Below are 14,062 nucleotides of genomic sequence, written 5' to 3'. Positions count from 1 at the left end.
CAGCCGTCTCTTTTTATGTGTTTTGAAAATGAGTGTGTGCCTGGGCCTAGCTAAGCCTGCCCCTCTCTACTTGTCATTGGCCCAATTCTCCCCTCTCCCATGATTGGGGGAAGGAAATGGATTGTCAGCATGATGAAGTCTATTTATGGGTCAGAGGATCCTCCCCATGTCAGTTTGCCCACAAATCTATATTTGATTCAAATACATCCTTCCCAGATATACAATTTGTTGAAATTACATGTGCACATTATATATTCCTTATGGTCCATGCTTGTCCGCCTCTGATCTTCCTGGGGGCTTGCATTAAAAAATGTCAACATTTTGCGCTTTTTAACTGGTTTTGCAATATCGGACATTTACCCAAAATTACACACATGTGCGCAAGGAGTATGGACATTAATTGATGAAGTGTCAGATTTTTAACATGCAGACATTTGGAGTGAGACCCTATTTTCCGCTAGCAACCCACCAGAATACACCACAGGGTCCTAACGCCTCTCAAAATGTTCACAGAAAAATCACAAAAATAATGATATTACTTATATAATTCTGACAAGTCTGCACTATGAGTTATCTATCTTTTTAAAATTATGCCCTGGTCAAAAAGGGGTGTGGCTTCCCACATCACAGGGTGGAATAACTGGTTTATCCACTTCCCCCAAGCTCAGCTGCTAGCAGAGGCACTGCCCCTCCCAGTTTTCCCTAAGAGGAAGCCACTTTTACGACGCTCCCAATATAACATTTGCCTGAGTCCAGGACAGGCCTTTGTTCAACTTCCTGTAGTCCCCAGCTGCTCCACCCCTAATCTAATCAGAGAGGTGACAACTCCTTTTGGCAAGGGGAAGAGTGGCTGAGCAGGTTTCAACTCCTGTCGGGGGTAGTTGTCAGGCAGAATCCAGTTTCATTAAGCCAGGTTTCATCTAAATGTCACTTTTTGTTCCCAGTTTAAATCACTTACAATTTGTACATATACATTAAATAATTACTTCTTCTATCCGGGCGTGTTCAGGTGAGCGTGGGTGAGAGCCCGACCCTCCTGGGCCTTGCGATCTGGGCCTGTTTTACTGCTTGAGCCCCCCGGGCCCTGCCCGCAGCGTTGTCCGCCCCGTGTCCCTGCTTCCCCTCTCCTCCCTCCTCCCGCCCCCTTGCCGTCCCCCGTGGTGTGATTGGCTGCTCTAAGGCAGCCGGCGAACCTAGTCGCCGTCCCAGCTCCTGACCGCCTTTCCATCCGGGCGTGTTCAGGTGAGCGTGGGTGAGAGCCCGCCCCTCCTGGGCCTTACGATCTGGGCCTGTTTTACTGCTTGAGCCCCCCGGGCCCTGCCCCCAGCGTTGTCCGCCCCGTATCCCTGCTTCCCCTCTCCTCCCGCCCCCTTGCCGTCCCCCGTGGTGTGATTGGCTGCTCTATGGCAGCCGGCGAACCTAGTCGCCGTCCCAGCTCCTGACCGCCTTTCCATCCGGGCGTGTTCAGGTGAGCGTGGGTGAGAGCCCGACCCTCCTGGGCCTTGCGATCTGGGCCTTGTTTTACTGCTTGAGCCCCCCGGGCCCTGCCCGCAGCGTTGTCCGCCCTGTGTCCCTGCTTCCCCTCTCCTCCCTCCTCCCGCCCCCTTGCCGTCCCCCGTGGTGTGATTGGCTGCTCTAAGGCAGCCGGCGAACCTAGTCGCCGTCCCAGCTCCTGACCGCCTTTCCATCCGGGCGTGTTCAGGTGAGCGTGGGTGAGAGCCCGACCCTCCTGGGCCTTGCGATCTGGGCCTGTTTTACTGCTTGAGCCCCCCGAGCCCTGCCCGCAGCGTTGTCCGCCCCGTATCCCTGCTTCCCCTCTCCTCCCTCCTCCCGCCCCCTTGCCGTCCCCCGTGGTGTGATTGGCTGCTCTATGGCAGCCGGCGAACCTAGTCGCCGTCCCAGCTCCTGACCGCCTTTCCATCCGGGCGTGTTCAGGTGAGCGTGGGTGAGAGCCCGACCCTCCTGGGCCTTGCGATCTGGGCCTTGTTTTACTGCTTGAGCCCCCCGGGCCCTGCCCGCAGCGTTGTCCGCCCCGTGTCCCTGCTTCCCCTCTCCTCCCTCCTCCCGCCCCCTTGCCGTCCCCCGTGGTGTGATTGGCTTGCTGGCCCCTTTGACTGACCCTTCCAGGGCAGCCCACTGCCCGGCAGCCCTTGCGGCTAAGGGCCCGAGGCAAAGGGCGGCTCCTACATTGGCGGCTCCAGGACGTGTCTGCAGGTGTCCGCAGGGGAAGCAAAGGAAGCCAAACACCAACAAAACTGTGAGTATGGCATGGGTGGGGTGTAGAGCAATCACTCTACTCCAGAAAGCCCCTGTCACTCTACCTTACCTTCCATAGCATAGACTGCCATAGACTTAAATCAAGACATACCTAGGAAAACTTGCGACCACTATAAATTGATTTGCAAATACTGCCTTACGATGCACATGATTTTACTTGCCAATTTTAGCTAGTGCCAGACGTGTAGGGAACTGAACCTTAGCTTGCACCGTACCTAGATAAAAATTGGTACTCTTAACATACACCACACTTAGAATTCTGAACCCTAGCTTGCGTCGCATATAGATAGAAATGGGATCGTTTGCATGTTAGAAGTGTCCTCAATAACCTCTGTGAAAGTTGAATTTAGAAATGTGCCCAATAGCCTCTCTGTGAAAAGTTGAATTTAGAAGTGTGCCCAATAGCCTCTGTGAAAGTTGAATTTAGAAGTGTGCCCAATAGCCTCTGTGAAAGTTGAATTTAGAAGTGTCCCCACTAGCCTCTATGAAAAGTTGAATTTAGAAGTGTGCCCAATAGCCTCTGTGAAAGTTGAATTTAGAAGTGTCCCCACTAGCCTCTATGAAAAGCTGAATTTAGAAGTGTGCCCAATAGCCTCTTTGTTAAAGTTGAATTTAGAAGTGTGCCCAATAGCCTCTCTGTGAAAGTTGAATTTAGAAGTGTGCCCAATAGCCTCTCTGTGAAAGTAGAATTAGAAGTGTCCCCAATAGCCTCTGTGGGAAGTTGAATTTAGAAGTGTGCCCAATAGCCTCTGTGAAAGTAGAATTTGGAAGTGTGCCCAATAGCCTCTTTGTTAAAGTTGAATTTAGAAGTGTGCCCAATAGCCTCTGTGGGAAGTTGAATTTAGAAGTGTGCCCAATAGCCTCTGTGAAAAGTTGAATTTAGAAGTGTGCCCAATAGCCTCTGTGAAAGTTGAATTTAGAAGTGTGCCCAATAGCCTCTGTGAAAGTTGAATTTAGAAGTGTCCCCACTAGCCTCTATGAAAAGTTGAATTTAGAAGTGTGTCCAATAGCCTCTTTGTTAAAGTTGAACTTAGAAGTGTGCCCAATAGCCTCTCTGTGAAAGTTGAATTTAGAAGTGTGCCCAATAGCCTCTCTGTGAAAGTAGAATTAGAAGTGTCCCCAATAGCCTCTATGAAAAGTTGAATTTAGAAGTGTGCCCAATAGCCTCTCTGTGAAAGTAGAATTAGAAGTGTCCCCAATAGTCTCTCTGAGAAAGTAGAATTTAGAAGTGTGCCCAATAGCCTCTTTGTTAAAGTTGAATTTAGAAATGTGCCCAATAGCCTCTGTGGAAAGTTGAACTTGGAAGTGTGCCCAATAGCCTCTTTGTTAAAGTTGAATTTAGAAGTGTGCTCAATAGCCTCTGTGAAAAGTTGAATTCAGAAGTGTGCCCAATAGCCTCTGTGAAAGTTGAACTTAGAAGTGTCCTCAATAACTTCTCTGTTAAAGTTGAATTTAGAAGTGTCCCCAATAGCCTCTATGAAAAGTTGAATTTAGAAATGTGCCCAATAGCCTCTGTGAAAAGTAGAATTAGAAGAGTGCCCAATAGCCAAGTTGCCCAGTAGCCCCTGTGAAAGTTGAACTTAGAAATGTGCCCAATAGCCTCTGTGAAAAGTTGAACCTAGAAGTGTCCCCAATAGCCTTTTGTGAAAACTGACTTTAGAAGTGTGCCCAATAGCCTCTGTGAAAAGTTGAATTTAGAAGTGTGCCCAATAGCCTCTCTGAGAAAGTTGAATTTAGATGTGTGTCCAATACCCCCTGTGAAAGTCGCATTTAGAAGTGTCCCCGATAGCCTCTATGAAAAGTTGAATTTAGAAATGTGCCCAATAGCCTCTGTGGAAAGCTGAATTAGAAGTTTGCCCAATAGCCAAGTTGCCCAGTAGCCCCTGCGAAAGTTGAACTTAGAAATGTGCCCAATAGCCTCTGTGGAAAGTTGAACCTAGAAGAGTGCCCAATAGCGTCTGTGGAAAGTAGAATTAGAAGTGTGCCCAATTGCCAAGTTGCCCAGTAGCCCCTGTGAAAGTTGAACTTAGAAATGTGCCCAATAGCCTCTGTGAAAAGTTGAACCTAGAAGTGTCCCCAATAGCCTTTTGTGAAAACTAACTTTAGAAATGTGCCCAATAGCCTCTTTGTGAAAGTTGAATTTAGAAATGTTCCCAATAGCCTCGTTAGAAGATTCTAGAAAACACTCGAATGACCATATACCCCACCTTATGCTTACTCTATCCTTACACCACCACTCAACTAGAACACAGAGATACTATGACACCATTCGGTATAACTGTTCTCATACCAACATCCGTCACATACTCCACATCACTCTATGTAAACACTGCTGGTTACACACCCCCAGCCAGGCGTTCTCCTCAGGCCTAACGCAGCCACATCCGGTCTGGATAAATCCTGCCAGAACGAACACATACTCCTGACCCCTCAACCACCACACCTACCGCTAAGAAGCAGCTATTACACGAATACCACACAAGCTGCACACATACATGGTGCCCACACGCATCTTTGACTCTCTCTACTCCCTCTACTGATCTGAACTTCGGTTCCCAAGGGCGTTCAACCTACCAGCGCCTTCAGACCATACCAATGGTATATAAGGCGCTATATAAATGCAAAATAACAATAACAATAACAATAACTTCCTTCAAGTCATTTCAGAATATAGTTTTACATTGTATCCACCTCTTAGCCTTAGTCTTTCCTTGGTCTGGTTTTGTTTCATTTGTTCAGTTTTACACAAAAGCCTGGTGGTTTTAAAACGCCGTCTTTCTGATAGTGGTGATTACTGGTAATGCAACCATTTTTGGGATTAATAAAATGAATTTCCCACAGTTCTGAGTTGCTTTTTTTGGCAATCAGCATTGCCATTCCCAATGGTTTCAGGCTACTGTGTGTGTCACCCAATGGTGGTTTTAGGCAGTGCCCTCCTGTGCTCACAACATAGGCAAAAATGGGTGGCAGCCTATTCTTCATGCATTTCCCTGTGCATTTTCTGGGAAGTTCTGGCCATCATGATGTTTTCAATGTCAACAAGGCACAGTTTTTGTGGTAGGGCTCGGATGCATGGGTAAAAACATCCCACACCACTCCCAGGGCCAGGATCAAAAAGCAACATCCCTTCCCTGGCAACCTGGGCGGAGGATATATCTGGGAAAGAAGTGAGGACGCTCTCAGATTCCTCACAGAGTATACTAGTTAATTCCTAAAGCCTTTGAAAGAGAAAGACACAGTGAAGGATACATGGCAGGAGAGCATACCACGAGATCTAAACAGTCAGTTGAAGAATTCCTGGCAGGGGAGTGTACCAAGAAAAGAGTCATAGAACAGTAGTGTAAAAAAAACCTTTTGCCACCCTGTCATTTGTGAAGCAGTTGTGAAAAATAGAAATGTTTCCATCATTTAACGTTAAAGAGACTTATTTTGCTGTCTTCCAAACAGTGTTGTAGGAAAATACATTTCTACTATTTCGGAGGAATCATTGTTTGGAAAAAGAAATGTTTGCCATCCTTAAGAAAGTTTGTTATGAAAGAGACATTTCAGCTACTTTTCAAACCCAGACATTAAGAAAGACATTGTGGTTATCCTACCTGAAATAATCCAGGGGAGCGGATGCCCTCCTGCATTCAAGGATGACTTGTTGAACTTTCATACGTGTTTTCTATACACTTTTTATTAAGTAAAATTCAAAACGTTTACCTTGCAACTTTGGTAGTTTAAGTGTGACGGTCAGATATAGTTTGGACACAAGGACTGTTTACATAATTTTGACGACAAGATACAAACTGATCTTTAGCTTTCGTTTCCTAGACAGGGAAACTTCCTTTAGGGTAGAGGCAGAAAGGCCTTTATCCAAACCTTTTAAGTTAATAAAATGTCTGATGTTGAAAATATAAATTTGGGTCCACCTATCATTTCTGACCCCTCACATGTGGCAGTAGAGGGAAAGGTGTAGTTATGCTTTTCTCAGGAAGGCATGAAGGGATGGGCTAGTGTTTGTCATAGTGGGTGCAATCCCGCTGAAGGCTGGTAGGTCAGTGACAAGGTCACTGTATCGTCATTTAAACTAGGCATATGAGGGACAGTTAGTCACATGCTAGACAAAGGCCAACCAGGCAATTGGTTGCATTTCCGGGGATTGCCTCCCAGAGGCTGGTCAGGTTGGGAACGAGGGACCGAGGCTGTCATTTGACAGGCTGATCCTCTGCGATATCTGTGATGCCGCAATCATCTACATATCGGGATTGTGCCTCTAGAAGGCCAGTACAGATGAGGCCCCATCAGTCATATGTTAGCCCTTTGACTGTGGAAGGATGATGTGGAAAGACTGGGCTCAGCTGCCTTGCCAAGATAGTGTTTCTCTGCACCCATTGAGGAAAAGGAAGAGTATGACATGGGATAGGGGCACTTCCAGGTATCCCGATAACTTGTAGGGTGGTTTATTTTAAGAGCTCATTGGGCTGGGTTACAGTGAGTTGGACAATGGAACATTGCATAAGAGAGGCCAGTGCAGTTGGGGCAACAAGTCAGATGCCAATGAAGGGCCTTGGAGAAATTGCTAGAAAGAGTCAGAGTTGCATGTTGTGGCCTCTGCAGCTGTATGATTTGAAAGGTTAGTTGGAATATTGACTCATGAAACCAAGATGTTTGTTCAAACCACCTGACAAACTTTTTTTTAAATCTGCACACATTTTAAATCAAAGTTCGTCCTTCCTTTGTCTGTTCTAAAATTGTCTGTGAGCACAGTGATGTTTAGATCGTCCAGAGTATGATTTGATTCCAAAAAATGCTAACCTACGGGACTGTCCTTCATAGGTCTTTTGATGCTTTGCCTGTGGATATTCATGCCTTTATGTAGGTTTTTTCTAGTTTCCCCTACCCAGTATCCTCCCAGGGATATGTCACGCACATAAACAAAAACACAGCATTTTTGGATGCACGCCAGCTTTCCCAAAACGCATCCTGCATCAAGCAGTTAGGTGTCTTAAGAATTTGACTACTCTTGAGACCCACTTAGTCACACACAAGTCGGTCGGTAGGGATTTGCTGGGATCACCGCTCCCAACAATACCCGGGCACAATACTCAAGAAATTGCAGGCGACGGGAAAACAGCTTCTGCTCAAATGCTCCATTTGGCCCTGTAGCTCCTCTATAGCCTTTTTTTCAAAATTGTCCAAATGTAAAGGGTACATGGTTTTTACATGGTTTCTATTATGATGTGCTGCCGCTGCTCACAGAGCATATCAGAAAGGCAGCCATCTTGGCATGCATCCGCTAGCGCTCCCCTGCTGAACTGTTACGGCCCTCGTCTTATGGATATTCCTTTAACAACTTCCTTTTCTTAAAGCTCTTAGAGTTTGTTTAGGTGAATGTGGTCGGTTGTCGTTTCTTGCAAGTCCTTTTTTCCTTTACATAAGTTTCCCCCTCACTGTACGCTTCTTCATCCCCTCCCACCCACTGCCCTTTTTTTTGTAACCCTTTCCCCAATTATGTTTAGGTCGGTCTTATTGTAGTAGACCTTATTCAAACCTGCTTTTCACGTCTTACTAGCTGCAACGTCAATATTCCTGTGGCAGTTCCAGACAGTTGATGGTGGCAGCTATTAGGGGCCTAAGAAGAGCTTTCTGAAATTAAGTCATTGTGCTACTTGAAGGGGGGGGTTGTGTTGGCACCATCATGTACTTCATTCCCACTTAAACAAGTTTGTCCGAAAAAAACACAGCTGCACACTAATAAACCTGTTTGACCTTTTAGAAATTGCTCGTTACCGGGGCAGTTGATTGCAGTGTGAGAGGTTGGGACCTGAGGACTGTACGGAAGCCCGTCTTCGACCTAAGTGGCCACACCTATGCTGTCAGAAGAGTTAAAGTAAGTCACATTATTTTGTGTTTATTTCTTTCTCGGTGTATTTAATTGAAATCTATGTACCTGTGCGTGCGCCCATATATATTTAAGTAGTAGGCGTCTGGGTGGTGTTATGTTTGCATTGGAAGCTTCCAGAAATTGTTTAGGACGGTCGGTGCTGTTGACAGTTGGTGTTGGAGCATTCAATGTGCTGAGTAGCATTGTGCATTTTGTCTGTAGAGTGTCTTTTCAAAACAGTTGCAAGTATCTTATTTAGTTCATGAAGCATTTTCAGGATTTTTAAAACTGTCCCGATTCCTACAAGTGTGTGCGTTTCTGAAAGAACTGTCTGTTTTAGTGCATCTGCCAAGTCCCCAAAGCGGAGAGGCAAAAGTCCTCCGTAGTCACCTTCTTTAAATCTTTTACTTTGCTGCTTTTATCTTTGTTTTTCTTCCACTCTTTCCCAATCTCTCCTGCCTTCTTTTCCTTTCTTGAGTTTCTTTCCTTCAAAGTTGCATTAGTTCTGGCTTGTCTCCTCGTGGCCATTCAATGTTGTTAGCAGTTTGTATGTTGATTATGCTTCTATTCGGCCTTACACCCAGGTCCTTTACAAAAATGAATGAATGGGTACAATAAATGTAGTGATGACTATCAAAAAATAAAGCAGAGGGAAAAGGAGATGAAAGAACAGAAGAAGGCCAACTAAGAAAGAAAACTGAATTGATGGTCCCAATAGAAGTCCCAAATAAAAAATTGCTAGACAATAAACAAGTCATCCCCCAACAAAAATAACAACATTGAGAGGACGCAAATCCTAAAAATACTAACCATCCAACAAAATAGAAGTACTCCAGTCACAAACCCAATAATCCATATGGTGAAAAAATAATACCAACAAACTTGAACAATCCACAAATAGGCCCATCCTTGGCTGGTCATCAATGTTTGAAACATTCTTTACGGGGAGCATTGGCTCGCAGCCTTGAATACTGGTTACCAAGCTCCAAGGGGAATTTATTGACAGATAGTTGAATAAAGGGTAAGGCCCCAGGGAGCACTTTATTGGTAAGTGTGTAAACCAACCTTCAGGAAGGTCTAGGTTTACCAACACCAATAGCAAAGGGGCTAACCATGTGAACGACTTTTTGACCTTTGAAGCTGTGCAGGGTTCATGAGCATGGGCTTATTAGTTTTCATCAACGGCAAGTTTATCCAAATGTAAAGCCTCACGCTTGGCCAAACAGTGAAGGACCATCCTTGGACTGTCCTTTCATCCTTTTGGCCAATGGCTGAAGCCGACACTGTGTGGGCTGGTAAATGCTGTGGCTGCCATTCATTAAATGTTCTCCATTATTGCCCCAGTGGCGTCCACAGTTCCTTGCAAACCATGCTGGCTTTGGTGACTGAGATCCTAAGGTTGTACTTGGGCGCTGACCAAGTGATCCCTTATATCTAATGAGTGTTAATTTCCACACATAGTTAGTGTTTGTAACAATGATTGTTTTTATTGCTTGTAAACTTATTCAAATATAGGTTGTCACTCCTGTGACACACACTGTAGTTGGTCAACGCTTGCATAGAGTTCAAAGTTGTGCAATTACTTAGGTTTCATTAGTGCCGGCACGTGTTTCAACCTTTAAGATATTTCTCAAGGCTGCATGAAGTGATAAAAGTGACATTGTACAAAGTGGATGGTGAAAGTAGAAAGACGTGACACATTATTTATGTACATAATACATATTGTTAAAGGAATGTTTCGATCAAAATGTTTTATTGGCCCTACGGGTCGGCCATGTGTTTTCAAGCCGAAGTCGCTCGATTTTAGAAAAATTTCCTATGGACCTTACCCGAGTTTTCGTCCATTAAACGCACGCGAAAACAGGCACCAGGTCGCTGCCATTTTGTGATAATCCTATCACTTGCCGCATCGCCCTGGCTAACCTGTTTTTGCGGCACTAAATCACATCCCCCGCCCCTGAGCCTGACATTATCAAAACATTCTTACATAGGCAAACGCGCCCAGTCGTCCTCTACGCGACTTCACACAGAACCCAGAAACCAACACAGATCAACTCACAACACAGCGCGCCACAATTCGGAATATGAAACTGTACATTAAAATCAAACAGCAATACGGTACATTTGGTAAAGTACTTTTATTTGACATTAAAAGTTTAGAGAATATTCAGCAATTGGCATATTAAATCGGAATGGAATTTTTTTTCGTTTCTCTCGATCCGCAAATCCGTAAAAGTTTATCGTGAGTCACGCGCTGTTCCTTTATGGTACACAGGGTGTTGGTTTTCGTTAAAAGAAGCACTTTGGACGCATGGTGAACCGCAAGGCTGTTCCATCAACTAGGCACTGGGCCACCGTAAAGGTCGATATGTTGCTTCTAGCCGCTAGTACCGCGTAAGGGCATATGGCTCTTGGCGATCGTCCCATAGGATGGTCAATGTAGTGCAGTTGTTTACAAGAAGCTGCAGTTGATGGTTGAAGAAGCCGTCTGCCGGGGTCTGGAATAGGTGGCAGTGGCAATATGGTAGGATGTACCTGTTTAGAAAACATAAAAATTGAAATTAGTCTCACCAGCCGATCTTTATTACTATTATTCATTTCATTTATTACGGGCGAGCAGAAACTATTTGCTTGTGAGGATAGTGCAATGGAGTATGTTCGGCTCTAAAAGCAATGCGAAAACTAACGAAATAAATCGAGGGAAACACACAAACTAATGTTTTTTTTTACCGTTGAACCACTGAGAAACGACTGTCTACATGCGTGTCGAATGGGCACATGCATGCCCATGTGCCCGGTAGAAAGACGATCCCACAAATGTTGTACTTGCTATTAATTAATTAATTAATTAATTCCGGTATAAAAGCGTTTTAAGAGTTACTTACATTATATTTGCCATTTCCACTGTATCTCTGCGTAATGTAGTCCGTAAATCCCACTGTGTTCGTGCCAACGATTTTTCATATACTGAACTAACATGAAACTCGGTCTAGTTTTAGAATTTTCAGCCTTATCGTCTCTTATGTTATTGCCCACCTCCTTCAAATGAAGTCCTTTCGGCATGGTCCCTGTCTCTCAAGGTCAAAAAACAATAGAACCTTATACTGCCAGTGAGATTCGTGGGCCTCTTCAGCCCGCAAGCATAAAATCAAAGCCGCTGACCTTCACTCTGCATGAGCATACATTCTTACTTTGCAACATCCCGTGTAAAGCCATCTGTGAGAACTTGAATTTTCGACTCCATGTTTGTACTAGGCCTCAATGTGCAAATGCGAACTGGCTTCTCTCCCATCTGCAACGCCTCGCTTGGCGCGTTCGAAGGCCCCCAATTTTGTCCTCGTTGTCCGCAAGCTTTGCAGCCCTAGAGAAACATAACTATGGAGACATTGACTTTTTGGGGGAAGGTCACAGAAAGTATAAAGTACCCGAGGAGGTGAGTTGAAAGTGAGATTTATTGTTTATTTGTTTTATTATTTGCAATACGCAAGCCTCCCCTCGGTTAACAGTGCACAATATATACATACACATATTCACAAGGTCAGCGATATGAGGTGAATAGAGAGAGAAGTCAAAGATGACACCCATGTTGTTTGCCACCCAGGATGGTGAATGGAGGGTTTAGGGTTATCATACTTTGTATGCACACTGTACAATAACATTATTTTCAAAAAGACAATCAGATTACAATGATTTATTTAAACTGGAATTTGAACTTCTCAACGAGCTCTGCTTTGGGTGGACATGGCACAGTGGCACAGTGGCAATTCCATATCTGTGCTTCTCTAGTACACTAACATATACTGGTTTTACCCCCCATTTCTTAGTTCTTTTTCCAAAAGTCGTAGTGTAGTGAGGCATCCCTACATTTCCCGTAGTCCTAGACTGTTCACGGCCCACATTCTCGTTATGGGCCAAGACAACTAGTAGAGTCCTATGTTTCATGCCCTGTAAGCTGAAATGCAATCGATTTGGCCTGTACTTTAGGCACATATTGTGGAACACCTCCAATTCTCCTGTGTGACAAAATTCTGTCAGTCCCCTCAAATCTCTTGATAGAGTTTTATCGAAAACAATCTTCTCAATGGCTTTGTGTGTAGGTGAAGATGCAATCAACTACTTCTTCTTCAGTGCCTCCTCTGTGGACAAAGGGCCATGTTCACATTGGTGGAAATGTTGGTTTTCTGTCCAGCGGTGAACGTTGGTACAGTGGTGCATCAGTGACCGCCCTTTTTCAAGTAGGATTTCCACTGACCCTTCACAAGTTTTGGAGCTCCACCAAAGATGGTTGCTGATAGACTGGGACTACTGTGAAATACTTTCAAAACCTTTTTTTTTCCCTGCCGCCGAGATTTTCTAATTGATTGATTTAGCAAGATGCTATACGTCAAATTGATGTTTAATATGTGGGAACTGCTCTCTCATTGTCTTGGCAATTGAAACGTGTCTGTCTGTGGCTATGAGGTCGATGTGCATTCCCCTTGAATGTAGATATTGCAATGATTTTATACATCCTAGTTTCTCCATGGCCACTGAGGATTTACATTGGGACACCTGCACGACCACCGAACTAACAATTTTCTTACTATCCATGTCCTGAAAGTGGTAGGTGCAGTACTTGGCAGAAAATCCAGGGCTGCGGCACTGTCCATCCCCGGCTAGCCTGAATCGTTTCCCTTCGAATGTACTTGCTAGAGACAATTGTTCAATTTTTCAAGCATCACTATTGGCCGGAAACAGATAATCATGTTGGTATTTGTAGTACTGCGTTTTGGAAATGAAATGGAGTCCCACAAACTGAAAGAAAGCCGCTTCCCCAGCATCGGTTGTGCAGACCATGAGAACGCATGATTAAATCTACAGGCGGCATGTATTTTGACGTTACTGCCTTGTTTTTGACGAGTCACATGAATCAATGGCTCCCCACATACCTCCCCTCCAACTGAATGCCCACATTTCAGCATACTTTTAATATCCATCAAACAACTGTCGAATACTATGTATTTGCCCTCTTTCATTAGACTGTCATCCGGCGTGAAAGTTGTTTTGGACTGTGCCGTTGAGGACATATCAAGAAATTCTAAAGAAATATCACTGATATCAAGTTCTGATGCGTTGTTGGGTGCTGCTGCTGGTTCATTCTCTGTCATTTCAACATCTGTTACTTCAGCATTGATGGGAGAACACAACATTGTCGACAGCTTTTTGGGTGGCATTTTTTTGGTTTAGATTGTGTGAATTGATCTGCAACTACTTCAGAGCTATTTTCAATACATTCAGTATCATCTTCTTTTGGTGGTGCAGTCGAATTGTAGCAATGGTCCAATACAACTTTACTGGATTCTCTGGACACATTCAATTCATGGTCTGGCCATTGGACATGAGCATCCCGAGTCTCAACACTCCGCGTCTGAATTAATAGTTCCTCCATAGTGTAAATGGTCTGGCAGGCAAAATCTCTCATTTGCTTCACTGTCTGTTTATGTATAGTTCATACACCCACGAGTAACTAGAGGACAGATTGGAAAAGGGATGTTCATTTTAAACACAATATAAAGTATAGTGCAATTGACAGGAAAAAAACATAATATAGTCCCCAACATAAAACAATTCCTAAAATTATGACCTGTTTTTAACTAACCTTATTTTTGTTTTTTTTCTTTGCAACTTTCTTGACTCGAACTTCAACATCTGCACGCTGTTGCTCCGATTCGTTTCCGCACGTCTTCCCTTCCTCTTGCGCTACAACGACTATATTTTCTGGATCCGCATAGACAGCACGAAATGACGCTCCATCGACTCCCTGAAACATAGTACTTTCATTACTATGTATCACAATATTGAAAACATAAAACACACGTGTGGACGAACACACAGGTACTTCTCAATAGCTAAACACGAATTAAACATTCTGTAGAA

General features: G+C 44.4%; 1 protein-coding gene across 2 annotated transcripts in view; it reads left to right on the top strand.

Annotated features, from left to right (window-relative positions):
* PEX7 (peroxisomal biogenesis factor 7) overlaps positions 1-14,062 on the top strand; it is a 1,557,721-nt gene that overhangs the window by 868,240 nt on the left and 675,419 nt on the right. For both annotated transcript variants that reach the window (XR_011268107.1, XM_069607655.1), the window contains exon 7: positions 8,039-8,152. Coding sequence is in view for 1 of the 2 variants with exons in the window: in XM_069607655.1 (XP_069463756.1) it covers positions 8,039-8,152 (114 nt within the window). In the remaining variant the exon portion in view is untranslated. The remainder of the gene's footprint in view (positions 1-8,038; positions 8,153-14,062) is intronic.

This window comes from Ambystoma mexicanum, chromosome 4q, assembly GCF_040938575.1.
Source record: "Ambystoma mexicanum isolate Mex_15411 chromosome 4q, UKY_AmexF1_1, whole genome shotgun sequence".
NCBI lineage: Eukaryota > Metazoa > Chordata > Amphibia > Caudata > Ambystomatidae > Ambystoma > Ambystoma mexicanum.
This window is presented reverse-complemented; position numbering and strand designations above follow the sequence as displayed.